This window comes from Aphelocoma coerulescens, assembly GCF_041296385.1.
Source record: "Aphelocoma coerulescens isolate FSJ_1873_10779 chromosome Z unlocalized genomic scaffold, UR_Acoe_1.0 ChrZ, whole genome shotgun sequence".
NCBI classification, from domain to species: Eukaryota; Metazoa; Chordata; class Aves; order Passeriformes; family Corvidae; genus Aphelocoma; species Aphelocoma coerulescens.
Window position 1 is genome coordinate 41,013,583 of NW_027184085.1, and position 23,793 is coordinate 41,037,375.

General features: G+C 37.9%; 1 protein-coding gene across 5 annotated transcripts in view; it reads left to right on the forward strand.

Annotated features, from left to right (window-relative positions):
* The window catches only part of SPIN1 (spindlin 1), an 80,508-nt gene extending 62,829 nt beyond the window's left edge, over nt 1–17,679 (forward strand). For all 5 annotated transcript variants that reach the window (XM_069000942.1, XM_069000938.1, XM_069000940.1 and 2 more), the window contains 4 exons: nt 4,184–4,232; nt 9,376–9,629; nt 10,600–10,833; nt 13,539–17,679. In XM_069000942.1, coding sequence (XP_068857043.1) covers nt 4,184–4,232; nt 9,376–9,629; nt 10,600–10,833; nt 13,539–13,738 — 737 coding nt within the window. In that variant the 3' untranslated portion in view covers nt 13,739–17,679. The remainder of the gene's footprint in view (nt 1–4,183; nt 4,233–9,375; nt 9,630–10,599; nt 10,834–13,538) is intronic.
* The last annotated feature ends 6,114 nt before the right edge of the window (nt 17,680–23,793 follow it).

The following is a 23,793-nucleotide window of genomic DNA, read 5'->3' on the forward strand; positions in this document are numbered from 1 at the left end:
TGCTTTGAGCCCCATCCAACCTGCTCTTGGACACTTCCAGGGATGGGGCAACCACCACCCTTGGGCAACCTGTGCTAGTGTTTACCACACTCAGTGTAAAAAACCTTCTTACTTATATCTAATCTTCTCTATTTTAAAATCATTACCCCATGTCCTGTTGTAACAGGTCCTGCTAAGAAATCTGTCCCCATCTTTCTTATAGGCCCCCTTCACATACTGGAAGGCTGCAATAAGGTATCGTCAGAGCCCTCTCTTCTTCAGGCCAAACAATTGCAACTCTCAGCCTTTCCTCCTGCAGGAGGTGTTCCAGCCCTTCAGTCATCTTCATGGCCTTCCTCTGACCTCATTCCAGCAGGTCTGTTCAGTGCTGAGGACCCCAGAGCTGGATGCAGTGTTCCAGGTGGGGTCTCACCAGAGCAGAGCAGAGGGGCAGAATCCCCTCCCTCCCCTGCTGCCCACGATGCTTTGGATGCAGCCCAGGGCACGTTTGGCTCTCTGGGCTGAGTGCCCATGGCTGGGTCATGTCCAGCTGCTCCGTTCTTACAGACCAAGAAAGATGAAGGAGGCAGATAATTCTGATTTTGATCTTCTCACTAGACTATATTAAACATAAGGATTCTGTGCTGCTCAGTCCCCTCTCCAGAGCGGCTTTAAAGGACAGAAACTCTTGTTGCAGTTTCTGCAATTGTGTAGCCAAGCAATTCCGTAGTGTAACCTAATACATCCTTAAAAGCAGTTTACGTCGCCTTGAGGCCTATCTGAATTCACACAGTGCAAATTAGGAGGGCAAATTGTGGCAAATAGGCATCTGGTTGGTAAAAGGGTGCATTTAACTTAGGATCTTCAAATACTTGCTATTGATATTTGTATTAAGCATCCAAATGCCATTACTTCTTGTTTTAAACTGGGAGCTCTCTTAAGATACTGCCTGACTTAAGATGATGAGTAGTACTTAGTCTGTGTTGTCTTTGGTATAGAGCTCATTGTATCAGTGAACAAGTTGAACAAGTTCAGAGATCTGAAGATCCCAAGGTGAGAAATTAGTAAACAGCAAAATCCCATTCCTAGAGGTCGTCATGGCTTCTCCTCTTCTACTTATGGCAAATGCTGTAGTAAATCTTCCTTCTGTGGAGGTCTAGTGCTTCTGTTCTTGACTTTGGAAGATAAATGCTTCATACCTCCCTTCTTACTCACAGGTTCCCAAGTCCTTGAGCAGAGGGCAGAAAACAAATTCTTGTGCTGCAGCATTCTGTTGTTTTGTTGTGTTTTTACTTGAGCTAACTTAGCCAAAGTCTTACTTTTCTCTCATTAGCCAGAAATGTCAAATGTAGACTACATGTATTCATCTTCTGGTGATGAAGTTTCTCTATTTTGTAAGGACAGTTCTTGGATTTTAAGAAATTACTTCATTTTAATAAAACACCACTATAAATTTAATAAAATGTGTTTTATTATATTGCGTATTAGTAGAACACGGCCACCTTATATACAGAGAAGTAACTGACAGTATGCGTAGACAGCTTTTTTTATAGGGTGTAATAAAGTCCTAAAGTCTTACAGGTTTCCAATGAAACTTTTGTGATGCTGGTTTTGTTTTTCCAGCTAAGTTCTTACAAATACTCAGTTTAATTATTTGGTTTTGTAACAGTCAAAAATTGTAAGTAGGATCTTTACTGCAGTAATTGACACACAGGGCTTAATTTTTAAAATGGGACATTTCAGATATCATTGCTGTTGGAAGTACAGGTTCCTGAAGATCTGATGCAAGCTGGATTATACTAAATAGTAGAAGATTATTTTAATTATTAATTAATTATGTTAATTCTGCCATTTCTGTAGATTTGTATATGCCCTCCTAAAGTTTTCATATAAAAATGAAAATAGTAAAATATTCATGCAGACTTGGAACCTTAATGGTACTGTCAGTGCTTGGCTCTTGTGTGATTCTGTTAATATAGTGAAAGTTTTCAATACATAATTCCACTTATGCTTGGAACATGCATAACTGAATTTAAAAGAATTGGTTTGTTTCAGCCTATAGAGAAATTAAAACATTTCTCTGTAGGTGTTCATTCAAGCAGTCCTAGTTGAGATTCTAGGCATGTTTGCACATAAACACAAGGCGTTAGAGTTACATACACATGGGTCAGTCCAGCATTGTGACCAGATTGTTTTAGATATGGCAAACAAGAAGAAAAAAATCCAAAAAGCCCAAAACAAGCTACTGTGAAGAAATTTAAATCCATACCATTCAAAACCATTACAGTGAGCAAGACAGGGAGAAACAGGATCAAGCCAGGTATCTCCTGGCCATGTAGTCACCATCAGCCATCACTTTAACAGGGGCTGTTTCAGTCAACCCTAGGAAATGATCCCTTATGCATGTGGCCCTTGGCTGTAATCTGAGGTGCAGTTTTCATTCTAAGAACTAATTTTGATTTTTTTTAGCTGTGCACATCACCTTTTATATATGTTATCTTTTAAAATTGTTTTTCTGTCATTTTGTTCTTGCATATTTCCTCTGCTGAATTCTTCATGGCTGCTCGTGAGTGGCTTTCTAACAACCAACAGAAGCCTGATTTCCCATGTACTCATTTCATCTTATTAAAAGCTTTCCATTTTTCATATTCATCCCAAATTATCACTGGCTCGAGTCCAGTGTTCTTCCGTCTGTAAAAATCTTGTTTATTGTTAGACTTTTATGTGCTCTGTTGGGTAGTGCTGGTCTGGCTAACTCAGGAAGATGTGTATTTGCATCTCCTTTTATTAACTGAAGGATGAAAGTTTAAAACAGCCTGTTGATTCACTATTGTTGATTGACCATGTCAGCTATTGTCCCTGTTGTGTTTAATTCAACTTTCATTTTAAAAGTTGCTGTCAGTCACTCTTTATGTTCATCACTGAGCTTTTGTGTTGGGTTTGCATGGCAAGGTACCAGGAGCATGCAAGGGTAACTTCTTTGAGAAGCAGCACAAGCTTCTCTTGTGTCCAACAGAGCCAATGCCAGCTGGCTCCAAGATGGACCTGCCATTGGCTGAGCCAAACAGTGATGATGGAAGTGCCACTGGAATACTGTATTTACGAATGGGGGAAAGATTCTGCCCCGCAGCAATTGCAGGAGAGGAGTGAAAGTGTGAGAGTAGCAGCCCTGCAAACACCAAGGTCAGTGCAGAAGGAAGGGGAAGGAGGTGCTCCAGGCACTGGAGCTGAGGTTCCCGTGCAGCCTGTGGTGATGATCATGAAGCAGCTGTGCTCCTGCAATCCATGGGGGACTCTGCACTGGGGCAAGTGGATGTGACGGAAGGAGTCTGTGAACCTGCAGGAAGTCTGCACTGGAGCAGATTTCCTGGCAGGACCTGTGGTCCCATGAGAGAAGAGCCCACACTGGAGCAGGTTTGCTGTCAGGAATTGTGACCCTGTGGGGGACCCACTACAGAGCAACCTGTTCCAGAAGGATGGCACGCTGTGGAAGAGAGCCATGCTGGAGCTATTTGTGAAGAACTGTAGCCCCTGAGAAGGATTCACGTTGGAGAAGTTCGGAGGACTGTCTGCTGTGGGAGGGACCCCACTCTGCAGCACGGAAAGAGTGAGAGGTGTCCTCCACCTGAGGAGGGAGAACTAACCCTAACCCTGAGAAGAAAGAAAGAAGTAGCAGACACGTGTGATCAACTGACTGCGCTTTCATTCCCTGTCCCCTTGTGCTACCTGGGAGAGAGGAAGTAGAAAAAAATTGGGAGTGAAGTTAGACCCAAGAAAAAGGGAGAGCTGAGGGGAAGGTATTTTTAAGATTTGGCATTATTTATCTTACTCTGACTTGATTGGTAGTAAATGAATATTCCCCGAGTCAAGCCTGGTTGCCTCTGAGGGTAATTGGTGAGTGATGCCTCCCTGTCCCTCTCTTGAGCCAGGAACCTTTGGTTGTCTTTTCTCTCCCCTGTCCAGCTGAGAGAAGAGATAGAGCATCTTTGGTGGGTACCTGGCATCCAGCCAAGGTCAGCTCACCACAGCTTCATGTGCAGATAGTCCATGTCTACCTCTCTAGAGCCTTTTCCCATTGTAGCAGGTCACTGATCAGTTATAACATGAAGTGTTTGGATTCTTTACAATTTGACATTCAATATGAAGGCTTTAATGTAAGTTTTTAAATCATTTTGCAATAATTCCAACATCTTTTATATTGTAGGTCATGCAGGAGTGTCTGCCAGCATGATGAAGAAAAGAACTTCCCACAAGTAAGTTGTTAATGTATTTACTAAAGAATAGCTCTCAGTAACTGGAAGTACTGTTCTAGAAATATATCTGTATTGTTCCACTCAGTTTGTTCTTAAAAATTGTGGAATAATATTCAGTCTGTATATGTGTGTAGAGTCAGACTTTTAATTTTTTCAGTAGGAAAGAAAGCCCCACAGATGAAGTTTTAAACATTGTTTTGACTGTTAACATGATATCTTTCTTGAATACAATTTTGAAATTCTTTCTGGAATCTGTAGAGAAGGACTTTCAAGCCTGAAGTTAGCCACATCTACTGTAGGATGTCTGTTCTCTGGCACAGAATTCATGCAGTCACCAGGTCAAAAAAACCTGCAGATCATGCTTAGTAAGAACCCAGTTGGTAAGGAATCTTACATATATCTAATCATGTATGCACTGTAACTGTAGTGGTGGAAAAGATTTTTCATTTTTTAAAAATAAAGAATGTACTGAAATACTTCTGTAAGGAAGCTGCTGTTAGTATGTGAAGGAAGGATACCTGCTTTTGCTACACTTTCATGGCATGTATTTTTCCATCTACAACATTTTAAATAGTAGCAGCTGAACACTGGTGAGTAGCTGTGTGAAAGTAGATGTAACCTTGATATAATTGGTCTTAGTGTCATACAGCAAGATTCCATATCTGGCTATATGTGGTGAGAGAAATCTAAGCTGGGTAAGTGGGAAACTTAAAATGTTTCTAGCTGTTTGTAAGTGTGAAGTCATATAGTGTGCATCAATCACAAGCAATTTGTTTGGCAGGTATATTTTCCACAATTAATGTAGTTAATCACTGTTAACAGTATTAGCTGTTTCCCAGAGACAACACCTGATGTAAAACTACTCTGATGCCTTCCACCAGCTCATCATTATCCATTCTTGTCTATCTTCATAGAAGGCAAAGAGAAACATTTATTTGTCTAGGGGCAGGTAGAGTTGGTTAAAATTTAATTTCTCTTGTTCTCTTTCAACCGCTCAGAGAAAGGAGTGTATGATGGGAAGACTATCAGAGGTGGGTTGCCTTTTGTACTTGAGGGTGGCTAGATTTGTCTTTATTGTTGTGTTAATATACACTTATTTAAATAACTAAATAGGCTGTAAATTTATTAGCATAAAGGCTTTTGTGGGACATAAGAAGTTTTGATCCTAAGTGACATAATTTTGAGGTATTTAACTTAAGCATCCATCTTAGTTTTATGTTAATTTAGCCTAGTTCAATTGTTTATTATTTAGTTAAGGTTTTTTGTACCAAGCCAAGATGAATTCTTGTTTGCTGCTTACTGACTTGTCTGAGAATGAGGTAGAGTAGTAGAATATTGTTTATAGTTTACTGTAAATTACTAGGATATGAATATGATGTAATGCTATATGCTGATACTACTCTGAGCCAATACAATAGACCATGAGTTAGTAATGTATACTTTTGTCACTGATTTAGCTATTTATTTCGTTACCTCCTCATTTAAAGAAAAAGAAAAAGAAGCCTACTGGCACTCAAAGACTATTGAGATTTTAAACAAGCTTCAGAAGGTTTGCAGCAGAGGAAGGAACAAGGCATGACTCAATAAATTGAGGATGTGATAGAACGAGCAGTGTGGATGAGCCTTCTGAACTCTTTAAATGGTAGTTAACTGTTGAGCCTTTTGGAGATGGTTCCCATGGTTATAGGACAGTTCTTCCAAGTGCTCTGTCGGTGGGTAGTGATGATCTCTGCCAATATGAGGCTGACCTCACTGGCATCAGATCAGTCAGTAAACTAACAGATGTCATTCTTTCCACCCTTAGTGTATAAGGAAAGTACAAGAACTAGCACAAGTATGAAACAATCCTTTCTTCATAGGCTCTCCAGATTTCTTGTAGTTGGCAATTCAGAGACTTTGAGGCGTAGGTTATACCTGCAATTTAACTACAAGTGAACTTAAACATTTTGAAATTTTGATACCACTTTAAGGTAACATACTCTTGACTTCTACAACACCTAGAGCTGAAATTCACAACTGAATGACTTTTTTTAATTTTGAGGGAGCACAGAAAGTACTTTAAAATTTCTGTCTTAATTAATGTGCCTCATAGTCTGAATATCATGAAAAGTAGCTAATAACAATCTCCAATCACCATTCTGTTATTAGTGATAGATATTAATAAGATCACAGTTTTATTAAGTTTTATGTCCTATTTTTAGTAACTTTTCTGTTTTGTACCATGAAAGATTTGAAAGTATACTGGCTACTGCTGCTGTACTGCTTCTATAATGTTTTACAGTTTTCATTCCAGTTTTTCACAGTTGTGCGTGTTTTGTATACCTGGGGTTTTTTTTCATGTGGTGTTTTTCTGAGATGACATGGTTGGGATAAAAAACAATCAACAATGAAGCCTAAATGGGTAACTTTATAGGTTACTGGGCATTGCCATTTCCATTTTTCTAAAAGCTAGTCTGTGTTTTAAGCACAACTCTCTGGTAATGGCTGATTTGTCTGCTACCAGCTCTCTGCTGTTCTATACTATGTTGGTTTCCCTGGTAGCAGTTGCCAAATTAAAGTTTGTGCAAGGACCATATAAGCGCAGCTTTAAAAGCTGGGCAGATTTCCTTCTCACTGTGTAGTCTTCAGAACGTTTCTGAAGTATCTGGTTCTGATAATGAAACCTTTTCACACTAGGTTTTACTTAACAGCTTACAGCCTGCAAGATAAAGAAGAGGATCAGAAACTTTAGGGAATCGAAGGACCGTTTACAAGGAGGATGTGTCTGATGTGTCAAGAACTATTTCCAGGACTTGCTATTTTCTGTTTTTCCTGGCTTCATGTCTTACATGTCTAATTGCTTTCAAATATCCAAGAGCAAATCTCTGTGGAAATTTTAAAGATTATTGTAATGAAAGAGAAGGAAAAAATTGTGTTGGACCTTCTGGAATAGAGCATCATAGAAGGTTATTTGTGTAACTTGATTTATCACAAAAATGCCACTCTTTTGAGGAAAGGAGAGTTGGTTACTTGGTTGTCTTGAATGGAAGTGCGTTCATAACTTATTGATAGTTAGAAACTTTTGCTTACTTTCTTACCACATGTTCAGATGCGAGAAGTAGGTTTTCCTTGGTAATATACTAGTTCGAATATCTAATTTCTTAGCAGTATGAACCTCAAATGAGAAGTGAGCAGCTGTTCAGTAATGCAACCTTCAAACAAAAATTTGTACTGCAAGTACACTTAGCGGGTACTTGACTTGTAATTAAATTTCTAACGCTCTTTGCTCTATGAGGCATTTTAAACATAGTTAACTGTTTGAACTCAGTTATGTTGTCTTCCGTCTTTTTTTAGAATGAGTGTGGAGCTTCCTGCCTTATTGTTCCAAATTAAGTGTTAAAGTGGATTATGCTTTGTAGGCAGAAACTAAAGTTGACTGTGAGGTTGAATATCGACAACATTTCAAAGACGAAATGATGAGCAATGTAAACTGCTTAAACTAGACAGAGCAATGCCAGTTTTAACTTCTTTTCTCTCTGGTTGTTTTTATTCCCTTCAGAATGAAGCAGTGTTTCATTAGAACTAAATAAATGAATTTAATACAAAACAAACTCAATTTTATTGTGCTGAGAACCAGATCTCTGATCTTATTTCGTAATAGTAAGCTGTTACTGACACTTACTACAATTAGAAATACATATACGTACTTGAGCAGAACTAGAATTTCAAAACACATTCTAGTTTTTGCATAAAATTAGACCTAGCTTTGTGGGGGAGTCTCTCTTTACAGAAACTCCAACCTCTTCCAGTTATCTGTGCTGTCAAAGTTAGGAATGCAGAACTGATCTTTGAAAACTTCAAACGATAGCAAAAGTGAAATTTGAAAACACCCAAGCTAATATCTTCATGGTGAATTAAAGTCTGGAGGTAGGACAAGTGCTGAAGTAATTGTATATCTTGTTTTTGATAGTTATGATTACAGTTGTGATACAGCATTAAATGTTCCAATATCATATTGTGAGTGTATTATTCTGAAATACTGCTTCCAAGATTTCAATGGTATGATTGTTACCTGTATTTTTCGGATCATATAGGGACTTCTTTGAGAGCATTCATCATTCTTGGAGACCTTTTTCTTTGATCACTGTCTCTAATCTAGGGAAGAATATTGCCTCCTGCAGCTGGTCGTCTTTTAGATACTGCTTTTAAGCTAGTTGTGTGCATATATTACTGCCATTGAAATGATGTGTGCTACAAGTAGTAGTCCAAAAAATTATTTTACAACTAGTTGACATCCAGGAGAATTTTGTATATTGTCATAATGTCCCTTAGTTTCTTCCATTTGTATTCAAAATTGTCAATTTGTGTTTTTAATAGCTGGATAAAACAAAACTTGTATAACACTTTCAGTGATTTGAAACTGTTAAATAGCTTACATTACATTCATCACAATAGCAACTGTTACTCACCAGAGGGAATTTCTGTGCCAATTCCATGAAAGTATCAGAAGGACAAAAATGTTATATAATCTGTCTTCCACATAAAGAAGTATCCCTTCTATGGCCATTTACATTACAAGCAATTTTTCATTTTCAATACTAAATACGGGAATGTTGCTGCCATGTGTCTTTAAAACTACTTGGAGTCAAAATTACCTATAAATGAAGGAGCCTAAATTTCTTTAGGTGAAAACACATTTGTTTTAGGGAAAACAAACATTTTGAAAGAATTTCAGTCAGCCACATAATGCTTCCACTGAACTTCTTCCTTCTGGGAAGGAGTTGTTTACTGTTCTGCAGAGAGCAACAAGGTAGTAAAGTTGTAATACTGCCAGGTAACCTTGTGCTCTGAGATTTGATCAGGTGAGTTTTACTTTTGACATTCGGTGTAGGAAGGGGTAGAGTAGTTATTTTGGCTTAAGCAAATTAGTTTTAGAATTTACTGCTAGGAATCTGACCTTATACAGCACATCAAAAATGTAACACTACTCTTAATTGTGTTCTTCTTTTTCACAATGAAGTGTGATAAGTTTTATGCCCTAATTTGAATAAGGTGTGCTAAGCTATAAAAGATACTGTCATGTAAAAGCATACAACTATTTTCTGAAGTAGAATTTTGAATATGTATGTACTTGTTTAATATTAATGTTTGTATCTGTGTACAGAAAACATAGAAACAATGTGGGACCAAGCAAACCTATTTCTCAGCCACGAAGAAATATTGTAGGCTGCAGGATACAGCACGGATGGAAAGAAGGGAGTGGACCTGTAACACAATGGAAGGGCACAGTTCTTGATCAAGTTCCTGTAAATCCCTCGCTGTATCTCATAAAGTATGATGGATTTGATTGTGTATATGGACTAGAACTTCACAAAGATGAAAGAGTTTCAGCTCTTGAAGTTCTTCCAGACAGAGTTGGTAAGTGTTTAGAGTTTTTCTCCTAAATAAATACACATATTGGCTGATATTTATCACTAAATGTTTTCCACTAATCCCTGCAGACTTCCCCCAAGATAACGTGACCATGTAAATGTTACTGTTCAATTTAATTTTTGTTTCATGGCAGGTAATCTAAATGCTTTAATCATTTTTTTCTATTCCACAAAGTTTTCATGATGTGAGTTAGTGCAGTTGCTGTCTTCTGTCTTTAAACAGTAGGCAGAACATTCTTTAGTTTTTAGATTACATTGATATTTCTGTTAAAATTTCAACTCTAAGCCATCTAGACTATATTGTCTATTTTGTGGGTCTAACAGTAATAAGGTCACATTTTTTCTTGTACTACCCCCATGTACTTATAATAATGGCAGGAAGACATTTTCTAAGTGAATTAACCTGATTAGTAATAATGCTTTTTCTTTTTCAGAATTAGCACTGGATTATTAAACTGCAGGTTTTTCAATCCACCAAGTTTGATATCTACTCAAGTAAACACTAGTTTGTAAACAGAAAAAGCTGTTGCTTCTTCTAACTGCAAAGGAATTGGTAGCAGTCTGTAGGGTGGCATTAGGAGGAACCAAACCCCAAAGTTCAATTAACAAAATCATAGAACAGTTCTGAGCTAGGCCTTTTGTTTCTCCTGTCTGTCTCTCCCTGTCCAGTGCCTAGTTAAAGTTCAGAGTCTCTGCTGCTGTAGCCTTGACTGATCTCTTATTAGCTTGCGTTATGATTGTTTTTTCACAGGGAGTACAGTAATTCATTATTTTAACAACGTTCTGAAGTTCTGTAGTTCTGCAGCAGTAGTAAACTCTCTGGAATGAACAGTTTGATCTGTGTATGAATTTACTAACTGACAATCAGATTTGTGCATTGATCAGCATAAAGATTATTTTTTACAAAGATACATAACTGTGCTTATGAATGAATTTATGAAATGCTGTCATTTCAGCTTCGTCTCGAATTAGTGATGCCCACCTGGCAGACACAATGATTGGTAAAGCTGTGGAACATATGTTTGAGACAGAGGATGGCTCAAAAGATGAGTGGAGGGGGATGGTTTTGGCTCGAGCTCCTATTATGAACACATGGTTTTATATTACCTACGAGAAAGATCCTGTCTTGTACATGTACCAGCTCTTAGATGATTATAAAGAAGGTGACCTTCGCATTATGCCTGATTCAAGTAAGTAGGCCAGTTACTGTTTTCTCCTGGCAGCTTTTTTTATTAAAGATTTAGCTGTGGTTTATTTATGGACAGGAGAGCTGACAAACAAGCATCATGTTCATTATTCCCTTTAATTTTTTTTTTGAGGTATCACAGCTAACAAATGTAGTAGTACAAGACAGAACATAAGAACATCTGTGTTAACTGCTGAAATATTTAACTTTTCTTAGCAATGACATATGCAGGGAAATACTTCATAATTATTCTTAATTCTGCGAAAATATGGGTGTACTACTGTGGAAGACTTTATGTTTGGGTTTTTTAGTGGAAACTGACAAACCAGAAGTCTTCCAGTGTTGTGTTCTTATGGATGTATCACGTCTTACAGAGTTGGCTCTTGATTTGTGTCTCTGAAGCAGTTCTTGTGGGAATGAATAATATTTTGGGTCCAAGTAATACAGTAAGAACAATTTCACTGAGCTGTGTGTCTTCAGTGTGAAAAACTTCTTCAGTAGTTCCTTGTGGGAAAGAAGTACTCATTTTTTGAAAATTTATTTTCTCTCACATTTTGTAACACTAGCAAGAAAAAGATTTCAGCATATTAGGGATATTTTGAATGGGAAGTCTCTTCTTCTTCAGGACTTCAGTTAATTTAGAAGGATTTTCACAGAATCAATATTGTTCTAGAGATTTAGATAGTCAATACAAAAAAAGGGGGGAAGCTTATAAAGAATACTTTGGGTTTACTTCTCCTGTGTAACAAAACAGCCTTTCTGACAGAAGCCATCTGGGATTTAAAGAAAATTAATTGCAACTAAGACACATGCAAAGCATTATGTAGTCAATGACTACAGTTACCCAATTAATGATCTGTTGAGTTCGAGATAGTCTTCTTTCAGAGACACCACTGGTAACGATCTACTGGCAGAATAAAAAAGTGGCACTTATTTGCATAACCTCTGTGTTAATGATCTATGTTTAGATTACCCTCTTCTCTCCACGTAGCAAAAAGCAACATCTCTGGTACTTTTAAAGGGTGAACCAAAGATGTTAATGGCAAAAAAGTGACCTTTCTCTTCTTAAAGAAACAAAGCAAGCTCTTTCAGATTTGAATGTTACAATAACTTGTTCTTTGTCTTAACCACTAAAAAGGACTAGGAATATATTTTAAGTCTGCTTTTCTTTCTTCCACCTTGAGGGTAGGAAAGTCTAACATGCTTTCTTTCCATTTAAAAACTAATTGCTTTTAGTGCACTTTACCCTCTGTGCTCACCACAAGATTATTGACTGCTTACTGATTTCTAAACACTTCTAAGTATTTGCTTCCTTCCCTGAATGTGAATGCTTTCCAGTTATTTTGAATTATGTCCTTGAGTCAACAATTGGATGTTACTATTTTGAGTAGTATTTTTCAAATCAGATTTTAGAATATGTGCGAGTACTTCTGTAAATTTGGTGGAACTTGCCATAATATTATAAATAAAATTTCTGGGGTACTGTCTCTTCTCAAATATAGGTTCTGAACATGCAAGGAGACCAAATAATAGATAATTTGTTTTAACCTTTTTGCGCTCTAAGGGGAAAATGTATTGCTGGATCTGATACTAAAACTTTGCCTACACTTCTAAGTGAAAATGCAGGAATTAAACTTGCATCTTTGCCAAGAAAACCTCTTCATGTAAAACTGATACTAAGAGGATAATAACTATGTGTGACAATGCATTTATAGAGGAACTGAAACACAAATTAAAAAAGAAACTTCTTCTGTTTGTGGAAAAATTTTTAAGCAAGCCAATCAATTCATTCTCTGTTGTGTTTTTTTTTCTCCTTTGAGGGTTCTTTCACAGCTCTCAAAACTGAAAATAAAATGGATAGAATCTGTAAGGGATTCTTAATGCAAACTTGGAACAAGGTCATTAATATAAAAGCTTATGATTTCCAGAATAAAAGCCACATCAGATCTTACAATTGCTTTAGAAAGTTTTTCAGTGGAATACAAAGTACAAGTTTATCTGAATCAGGAACCAAAGAAGAGGAGCTGAGAAAGATGATGTGGTTAGCTTCCGTAAAGTACTTTTTATCCTTTATTCTGCTTGTTCTGTGATTGGCTTGTAGCCAATCACTTGGCATGTTACAATCACACTGTTCATTATTCGGCTTTAGCATAGGGATTGTCTGGGTAGGTTTTGCCAGAGAGGAAAATAATACAATCAGACTTTACCAATAGCATTATTCAAATACGGAGTCAAAAGCCCGTTTTAATAACAAGTTTACACCTACTACCATTTCAGAAAAGATGCTTTTGTTGCAGTCACATACACGCATTAAACCTTTGAATAATGTATGTGGAAAGAGAGAAGTTAAGTTAGGCTAGCTTTCTGCTAAGGAGGTCCAATGCCTTTTTCTGCTCATGGCTTAAATTAGTTGTCTACAGACATTTTCTACAACTTGCGTATAAATCTTCCTGTCACAGATTTACTTCTCTTACCAATCAAACTGCTATTTTTGTCTTAATAAAACTGAAGACAGTATTGCTTGAAATTTTTTTCTGCAACTACTTTCTAGAAGCATGGCAATTGTTAGGTGCTTGTCCGAACTAAATTTATTAATCTGTTTACAAATTTTCATTGTTTTGTATGAGTTTTAAAGAAGACTCTGCAGTTCTCTTCCATATTGCAAAATTTTGTTAATGTCTACTAAAGCACACTGGGTTTATGTTACAGATGATTCACCTCCTGCAGAACGGGAACCGGGTGAAGTTGTGGACAGCCTGGTAGGCAAACAAGTGGAATATGCCAAAGAAGATGGCTCGAAAAGGACTGGCATGGTCATTCATCAAGTTGAAGCCAAACCATCTGTCTATTTCATCAAGTTTGATGATGATTTCCATATTTATGTCTACGATTTGGTGAAGACATCCTAGACGTCCTCATGAACTTTTGCCAAATTTGTGGAACTATTAAATGTAAAATTTGTAGACACAAAGACTTGACTGCTTTCCAGTTTAACGAAAGCTTAAATGTCCCTGCGAACCCACAATCTCTGCCAGCAAAACTGTTTTGTTCTGAGTAATACAAACATGACACATTTTGTGTAAGAGAACTCCTTTTCTTGAAGGAAGTTAATATGTTAGGGCAGGAGGGAGTTAAAAGCAAAGAACAGCTGCAAATTCAAGCTGTGTAAAGTTGATCTAGTATTGTAATCATTAATCTAAATTTTTTCATAGATTTTGACTTTTTCTTCAATCTTGCACTCACTTGTTCAACTGCCACATGCAAGTGTAGTTTGATATTTTGATACGCCTTCTTTTGTAACATTAAATTTAATTTCTTGGATACTGGCAGTCCTTGTTTTCAGGGTTGGGACAGAGGTGACTTTTGTGAAAGGTTTAAACAGTTTGTGTAGCATCAAGGAGTGCCTAACCCATGTAACATCAATCTGCTGTGTTTCTACACTTTATTTCAAATTTAGCTTTTTAAGAACTTTCAGTGTGTGGAAATGCTTGTGCGTTTTTTACTAGTCACAGGGCAGTAGGATATCGTGTTTGGATTACGCACCTTTCAGTGAAGAGGCTTTAAACTATAAAATTACATTTAATCTGTATAACCTTAATTAGAATATGCAGGTTAATGGCCCATATTTACAAGTTGTAGGAACCAGTAAAATACATGCAACAAGGCTGCCTTCAATCCTATATGTTGTACTTCTTTCTTTCTTTGTTATACACATTTCTTAGCAAAACCCAAGTGCTTGGTGCCACAACTTTAACAGTACATATGCTACTTCAGACAACTTTAGACTACGCATTGGCATCAGTAGTCTCTCATTTAATATCAAAACCTAGCAACCTGAATTGTTTGTGTGTGGACTTAGAAGCCTAACAGTAGTTAATATTTTACATGGCAAATACAATCTCACGCCAGGAGAGTGGGAGGGGGTGTCCTTTTACAGTGAAGATAAAACTTTAGAGAAGGAGAAGCATTTGTTGCCTTCTGCTCAGTCTGTTGCATTCCTTTGTGTTGGTTTACTTTTAATCATTTTGGTTCAAGAAGGCATCTTCCCAGTTTATTCTTTTTCTGGCTTTTCCACATAAGGAGTGTCTGGACAAATCTACAGTTTAAACCTGTTGTTGCCTTTTGTGGTGTACATTGTACTTGCTTTGAGGTATGCTGTTAACATGAATTTCATTCTATGAACACTAGAGTTCTGCATGCCAGTGGTGTACTATCTAATGGAAGCTATAGGCAGTCTCAGTGGTTCAGTCATCTGCATTAGATTGTGGATGTAAATAGCAGCCCACAACTGCAAAATCCTTTCATGGTTATAATCTTGCAAGGTAGTTGTAAATGAAAATTAGGGTTTGTTAAGTGTGGCAGCTTTTAAAAATAACAGAATTGGAACAACAATCCAGCACAGCAACAAGGTTGTCATGTTACATTAAGGCAGAGCTCCGCAGGAACTGCTTCACAGAAGTACAGCATGTGAAGGCAGTTAACACTGTTGATGGAAGGAACAAATACCCTGATATCCAACCATGTGCCATTAGTGGAAGAATGCAGGAGAGGTGCTGTTAATCAGAGGACAGAGGTGCAGATTACCTCTGTTGTGGGTATTCTTGATATTGAAGACTCAGTGGTTTAAGCCCCTTTCTGTCCATTTTTTTGCCTGATTTCATATTTTAGCCTTAAGGCTTGTGCCTCATTATGCTGTTGAATGGTAATAAATACTCTCCGTATAAATATGATACCTTAATTCTTTGTCCATTGCTACTATATTGCATTATGTCCAGTATTTCATCATGGGCAACCAAAGGCAGGCTATTGTCTTTCAGTGAATAGCTTCTCAATGCAGTCCTTATGCAGTAAGTACCTGAGTCGTAAATGTTTCTTGTGTTTGAACAAAGTGAGCAGATTTGCAACACAGTGTTTTCATCCTGCAGATCTGTTGTGTTTTCTATTGACTCTTAAGAGTCCTGCATGTAAATCTCAAAGCTGAGCCTGGCTCCATGAGCCCAAGTCGATATTTGTGGCACAGGAATGAGTGAGTGTATTAATTATACACGAGATACATGAATAACCTAGTACACTGAACTTGGGGCTATATATCTGAGGAATAAGAGGTTTGTTTTGAAATATCTGAGGTTTAGGTCTACTGGAACACTTTTAGCATTAGGCTTGCATTTGTGGGTTTTCTGCAAGCCTATTGAATACACTATGTATTCTGACAATTAGAGTATAATCTACAAACTGTAAATTTCACGGTTGTTTTTCGATGTCCCCGTTGTCTGTTGCGTGGGTATTTTCTTTTCACTTTTTTTTCTTTTTCTTTTTTTTTTTTTTAATGATAGCTTAAACCACCGTTTTGAGGCTTGAGACTAATTCCACTCCCTGCCCATCTGCTTTGGGCTTTGTTTTAGGCTCATGTTTCAGATCTGCATGCAGTGCTTGCGTTACCCTGGTAACTAAATGTTGGTTCCTTGTTATAGGGGTTCAACATTACTTTCCAAAATCACATAAGGCTTGTGATGGCACAAGCCATGGATCTTTGTATAGAAGTTATTCACCTTTCACATTTACCTGCTGTAGTATTGTTGTATATTGTGTGTGTGCGTGTGTGTGATGTCAGGCTGCCATGTAAAACTTCTTAAAAGGGAAAAAAAAAAAAAAAAACCAACTTAAATGCAGACCATCCTTTTTTGCATGCTTAGAGGGTTAGAACATTCAATGTAACAAACTAAAGTTGCATGTTAAAATGTTTAGGTTTTTGTTTTGTTCTGTTTTTATTTTGTGTTCAGTTTTTTGTGAATTTGCTTATTGTGCTGTTTTAATGGTTGTTAGTAGGATTAAATGCACCGGTGAGACGAGCATAGTGCCAACGGAAGGTAATTTTCCAGTTGTATGTGTCATACAGCATTTGAAGGGACCATGTATTCTGTTAAAGAAAAAATAAAATTCCAGTTGAATAGCAGAACACTACATTCTTCTTCTTTCTTTTGAGTGCCAAACCCTAAACTATGTTGGAGTAGAGGTGGGGAAAACCCTTTTTGTCACAATAGGTAGAAGCATTATTGAAATGGATTGTTTAAACATAGGGGCTTTATGTTCAGAGAGAATTTAATAGTTGTGTCAGGGAAAAGATTATGGTAAAAACAGTTTCTGGTTCCTTGAAAATGCTGTGCTTTTTGTATTTTACATCATTAGTGCAATTTGGATGGTTCTTGGTATGTGTATAGTTCAGAGGTCTTCGTGTTCACATTTTTAAATTAGGTAGTGAATTCATCTTTAGAGCTTGGTTTCTTTATTTTTATTTTATTTTGAACAATGTAGACAGTTCCCTGTTCTCTGCATTTAGAAGTATAAACACTTTAAATCTGTTACTTAATTCTGTAAGTAATTTTTATAATTATGATGTAACTCTATCCTTAAAACATTTAAAATAAACCCTTTATGTGCAACTTATGCCTGTAAACTTTGTTCTCATGAGCAAAATGTAGTGATGTCATTTCAGATTATGAAGAAGCAGTTTCTTAATTTTTCTGATTGAAATGATTTATTATTTTAATGTTGAGCCATGTATGCTGGTGTAATACTTGCCCTATGAAATACGTTTGCTTGCAAAGCCAAATCTTTATTCTTTTTTCCTAATAAGTGCTGGTAAGATGGAACTTGGCTAAGGTTAAAGCATACTGTTAAATTGTATTTAACTAAACACAGAAAACTCCCCTCCAGGGGCTGTGCAGGTCTGTGAAGTGTCTCTATTTCCAGAGCACACTAACTATGTCGGCAGTGGGGAACAGTGCAGAAGCATTTGGCATTGTTTTGGTGATACATTCATTTGCTTTGAATTAAAACAATTTAAAATTTAGTGAAGTGTATTTTACTGGTGATAAAAAACAAAGTTGATGCAAATTGGAGGTGATGAGCAGGGAAGGTAACATCACCATGTTGTAGATTTTCTAAAGTCCTATAAGTTGTTGTGAAGACTTGATGTGGTTAAATTACTAGAGCAAACTTCCCATGTTGTACAGGTTTTCTTTATTACTACCTCTTTTCTGATAATAAAGGGTGCATGGCACTTAAAGGACATGGTAGAGTGGTGGACTTTGTAGTGTTAGGTGAACGGTTGGACTCAATGATCTGAAGGATCTCTTCCATCCTATGTGATTCTGTGATTCTACAACATGTTTTTGTCACCAAGCTCATTTAGTTGTATACTGAAGAACATGGAGTATGCCAGCATACATACCCAAGCCTCTTCGCTTAGTTCAGCTTCCAGTTCATTGTATCCCATTGCCTCTGACACTTCTCCCATTAAAGATTTATATTGTGTACATCTGTGATTAGGGAGTGTCTTAAGACATTGCTGTAGCAGGAGTATCACCTGCAAAAGCAGGTGTTTATCTCTGTGACCTGGCTGTTAAATCGTAGTTAAAAATAGATACACTAACGTGTTGTGACTAACGCCTGAACCTGGTCTGTATTACCGCTGATAAACCAACCTCAGTTTGGTGGCAGCTTCCTCCATATAGAGAAAAAGAGAAGCCTTGTAAAAGCAAAGATACGTTTATTGCTATCACTGCAGTAATGAACTCACCCCTGAGAGCTGGTTACTTATGAGCTCACTTACAAGCAGCTTAAATGTCAGTGCTTTGTTGACAGTAATGTCCCTCAGATTTAAGAGGGTGGTAGCGGTCCTACTCAGAGCTATTGCTTTAATACTGCTCTACTGTATTTTCACATCTGTCAGGTTCCTTCTTGTCCATATGAACAGGTTATATTTTCAGAAAAGAAAAACTGCTCTTTGCTTAATGAGTTACTTATTTTGACATTTTTTTTATATTCCTGATGTAAGCAGTGGAATCATTGATGACTTCAGGTGACTCCATGGTTTTCAGGAAAGGATGAAGTTCAGTAAGGATATTTTGGAGGAGGCTGGGCTGCTGCAATTTAAGATCATTGAGGTCTAAAAGAAGTAAGAATAGGTCAAGGAAATTATAGGTACGTTCCTTCATCCTCAAGCTCTGGATAATAAAAGATTTTTACTGTTTTACACAGAAAAAAGAAGCATTTTTTACAATCTAACTCGTTATTCTTTCTGTAAATTCCTGCCTTAGCATGTTACATCACTTAACCTCTTTGCCAGTATCAGTATCTTACCATTTTAATTCATTTTAGGATTTGTAGCTGGGCGAAATTATCAAGCTACTAAGCATTTTTTTCAGGCTCTGCTCTTCCCACTACCTTGTGAGTTTCCTTATTTCTCTTTCAAACAGTGCAGAGCTGAATATGCAAAATAGACACCTGTGTGTGTACAACACAAAGCAGCTGAGGTCTCAGCAGTGTAAGTAAAGTGGTGTCAACACTTCCCTACTCAGATGTTCATTACAGATCTCTGCACTTTTTTTTTCTGAAATCAGTTATGATTAGCTTAACTTGTATGCAGCTTGTGTAAATGGTCTTGCAGGCTGACAGTTTAAAAACCCCTGTGTTTTGACACTGGTTCCATCCACCCCCATGCAATTAATCCTTAAATTTCAGGAGGAGTGGAGTCTGACCTTTACAAGCCTTTTTTAAATATTTTGATTCCATTGTTCCTCAGATGTATAGATTGATCTGTTCAAAGATGACTTCAAAATGAACATGGACATCTGCACATTTACTTTGGTTAGCATAGTCTTGTTACTTCCTGAGATGTTCCACCCAGATGTGACATGTGAGAGGCATATTTTTGTTAATAAACAATAAATCAACACATCTTTATACTACTTTAAGCACACATTCATGTTGATCAAAGTGAATCCCTGTAAACAGCCACTGAGGAGAGAGGACTTATTTTTCTCTTTTCTTTTATGGGAGATTGCTCAGTGTCAGGACAGCACTCATCTGGGATTTGGGCTGCTGCATTTTAGTCCTGCTGCACTAACTAGCTACACATGGTGTATTCAGCTTTGAAACGGATGGGAGGATGACTGACTAAATTATCTTCATAAAGACCTTTACCACTGGAGCCATGCACTTGGAACACTGGTTGTCATACTTTCCATAAAAGCTGTCATTAATTTATTTGATTTTGCAACACTTTACTAACTCCTAGCTATTTTTAGCTTACTAAGGCAGATGTCTAACTTCCATTAATTTAATGAATTTAAAACCATATTAACCTTTTAAGCTATAAGAGCAAAATAAATCAGCACTAACAGCAGAAGCACTAGAGAAGATAAAGTGATTCAAAGGTTATACTTAAAAGTGTTGAAAGAATGGCAACAGCAATTTTTACAAGCAACTTTTTGTTACGTTGCCAGACATTTCATTATGGCCAGTTGAAACTGTCTTTCTGGGAATCCTCAATATTCTCCAGCATTTTTCATTTCATTCAGGTTTACGCCTTAAAAGGATGTCATTCTTCCTGACATGAAATTCTCTTCTATTAGTCCAGCTCAGTGTATTGTATACTCAAAAGCTGGCAGACAAAAAATAAAAAGGGGAGTTACAGTGCAGTTTTCTGAAAAAGCAAGACAGAAAATCTAACTACTCTGATTCAGAACTTCTGATGGTAGGGGGGAAAAAAATCCAAACAATAAAGGACCCATTATCTACTGACTAGGAACTGAGAATAAGAGTTCATTCCAAAAGAAGTGGAAGGAAGATTAAACAGGAGGATGCTCATAATATGTGAGAAATACAATGTATGAAGTTTCACTGAACAGAAAATACTAATTAGTTACAATGGGTAGTGCTTTCTAACACTGTAAATCCAAACGTTATCCTGGCCTTTAATTTGATATTACAAGACTAGCAGTGTACGTAGGAGAAGATTCTTAGCATTTTGGCTTCTACAAATTTAGTATAACACATGGAAACTGTTGTATTTAAAATATAATCAAATTAGACAGGTAAATGGCCTAAAGTAACACCATGTTCTCCAAATTCTGAATTTTTAGTTCAGCTAATACCACTCTTGCAGATTACAAAACTACAACTACCTAAAATTACTGCTAATTGTTACTATCTAATCATACTCCTCCGGATAAAACAAAAGCATTAAATGGAGATGTGAATTGCTTCAGATTTTTAAAGAATACACTTCTGTGTGGAAAGAAGAAAATGTTTGAAGAGTGCTAAAAAACCTCACTGCAGAAAGTCTGTGATGCACTTCATGCTTTATTTTGAGATGCTCCTCTGTGGAGAATAAACATTTTTGTGCACTCAATGTAGGTTCAAGATTGCAAAGATAAGTGATGCTGATATCTGTGTCCTTTTGAGACAATTATTAAAAACCAGAAGTAGATACTGTGCTGCCAAAGGCAGAAATTTGAATTCTTCAGACATCTGCTTTTCTGTAAACTGCCTGGTTATATCACTAAAAGCATTTTGGAAATAATGAATGCAATTTCGAAGTTTGATTTGGTTTTCTTACTGGGATTAGTCAGTACTCTTGAATGGTAAAGGTGCAGAGTCACCACCAGAGAAAATCATGCCATGGAGTGAAGAAGTGATCTGGCCAGCCGACTGAAATCCCGAACTGCCTTTTGGGATGGTACTGAGACAGTAGCCTCCTGCAAGGTATAGCAGCAACTGAACCTACTTTTTACTGGCCTTTGGACTAGACCTGTAAGGGTATAAATACTTAGTTCTGAAGCAGTAATCCTTTATTTACTGGACCACATTATGGTTGGTCCTGTCCCATGCTCTAGTGCTCTCGTTGCAACGTGATTAACGGCACATAAGGAAGATTCTGTCTTGATGCTCCGGTACTGGGGGAGTCCTGTCTGACCTCAAGTCTGTTACTTGTGTTTGAGATCCAGGGCCATCTCACAGGAAGAATTTGTGTCACAGCCAATTGGAAATGCAGAGTGAAATGTGGTCTTACTGTCAGCATGGAAGACTTATTCCCTGAGTCTTCTTTAGTACTTAACTGTTTATGGAGACAACAGGTTAACCTTCTGGTGACAGCTGACATGTAGCATTGAGGTCCTTGCATCCTGGACCTGACTTTCTGCATCTTCACCATGTGCTGTTTGCAGTGATCTGTTTCTGTGGCTTAGGCCCAGAACCATCCCTGGAACAGCCAATTTTCAGAGTTAGCAGCCTTATAATTTCTTGAATATGAAGATGATTCTGTTCAAATAATTACTCTTCTGAATTGTTTCAACCATAGGAAAAGTTTTAGGATGAAGTTACTGGGATGCAAGAATTTAAAGCCAGGGGTATTGGGTGTGCATGTCAAGTGTTGGCCGTACAGAGGTTGTAGGGAGCGCTTCTGAGAAAACAGATGGCGCTGACCTTGTGTAGGACACAGCCAGCCCCAACAGTCCCACTGCAGGACACTGCTGATGATATCAGCCAAGCTACTAGTGTTGCCTCTGGAAAGCATATTAGAGAAAGGGTACAAAATGCTGCAAGACAGCTGTGAGAGAAAAGTGAGATTATGTGAGAGCAACAGCCCTGCAGACACCAAGGTCAGGACAAAAGAAGGGGCAGAAGGTGCTCCAGTCACTGGAACAGAGGTTCTCTGGCAGCCTTTGGTCCACTCCACAGTGAGGCAGCTGTGCCCCTGCAGCACATGGAGTACCGCTGAAGGGCAGAGATCCACACTGCAGTCATGGGAGGACCCTGAGCTGCAGCAGGTGGACATGCCCTGAAGGAATCTGCAGTCTGTGGAAAGTCCATCCTGAAGCTGACTCCAAGCAGTATCCATGGCACTGTGGAAAGAGCCCACACCAGAGCAGTTTTTCTGGCAGAAGCTGCAGCCTGATGGGGACCCAACACTGGTGCAATCTGTTCCTGAAGGACTGCAGCCCTGGTCCACCCTGGAGCAGGGGGAAAAGTGAAAAAATGTGAGGAGGAATGAGGAGCAATGGATATCAACTAAAACTCAAGAAGTTCTAGTTCAACACGAGGGAGAACTTTATGTTGAGGATGGCAGAGCACTGGCACAGGCTGCCCAGGAATGTCATGGAGTCTTCCTCTCTGGAGACATTCCAAACCCACATGGATGCATTCCTGTCTCACCTGCTCTAGCTGACTGGCCTTGGCAGGGGTGTTGGACTGAATGATCCCTAGAGGTCCTTTCCAAGTCTTATCAGTTTTGTGGTTACATGAAGGAGCAGCAAAGATGGAATGTTATGAACAGATCACAACCCCTATTTTCCAGTTCCCTGCACCATCTGGGCAGGAGGCGGAGGTAGAAAATTCAGGAGTGAAGCTGAGCTTGGGAAAAAGAAGGGTGGGAGGAATCTATTTTTGGCTTGGTCTTTCTTTGTTACCATCCTACTCTTATTTTTAACTGGCAAAGAATTAATTTTTCCCAGAAATCTGTCCTACCTGCAATGGTACTTAGATACTTAAATATGGTACTTAAATAATGTCCGTGTCTTCATCTCAACTGATTAACTTTCTCATCATTTTTCTCCCCCAGTTCTATTGAGGATGGGGACTGAGAGAGCAACTGAGTGGGCTTCTGGCAGTCATGCAAGGTTAACTCATCACAATAGCATAGGGATTTATTCTATTCAACAACCTTGTGTGGGATTTTTCCTTTCCTTGCCCAAGATGATTTTCTATGTAACTGAAAATCATAGAATTATAAAATGTCTTGGATTGGAAGAGACCATAAATTCATCTAGTTCCAAACCCCCAGCATGGGCAGGAATGCCCATGAAAATTACATGAAAGTCAGTGTTCATGAGGCAGAGGAACTAGCATGTGAATCCTGAGTCTTTGACATCTGTCATTCTCTCAAGTTAATTGTCATTTCAGAGCTCTGAAATACAGTTACTGTTTTTTTAACTCATAGTCAACCAAAGGAACTGATCTTAACCTTCTTAGGCTACTTGTTGTGGGTTTTGTAGTGGAGTTTTCAGCCTATGATAATGATTTAGTGACGTTGCTTTCTCAATTATTTCTATGATTCCAATGTTTTTAAAATTAGAACACATGATACTACAGGCTAGAGAATGTTATTTTTCTGAGTATGTCT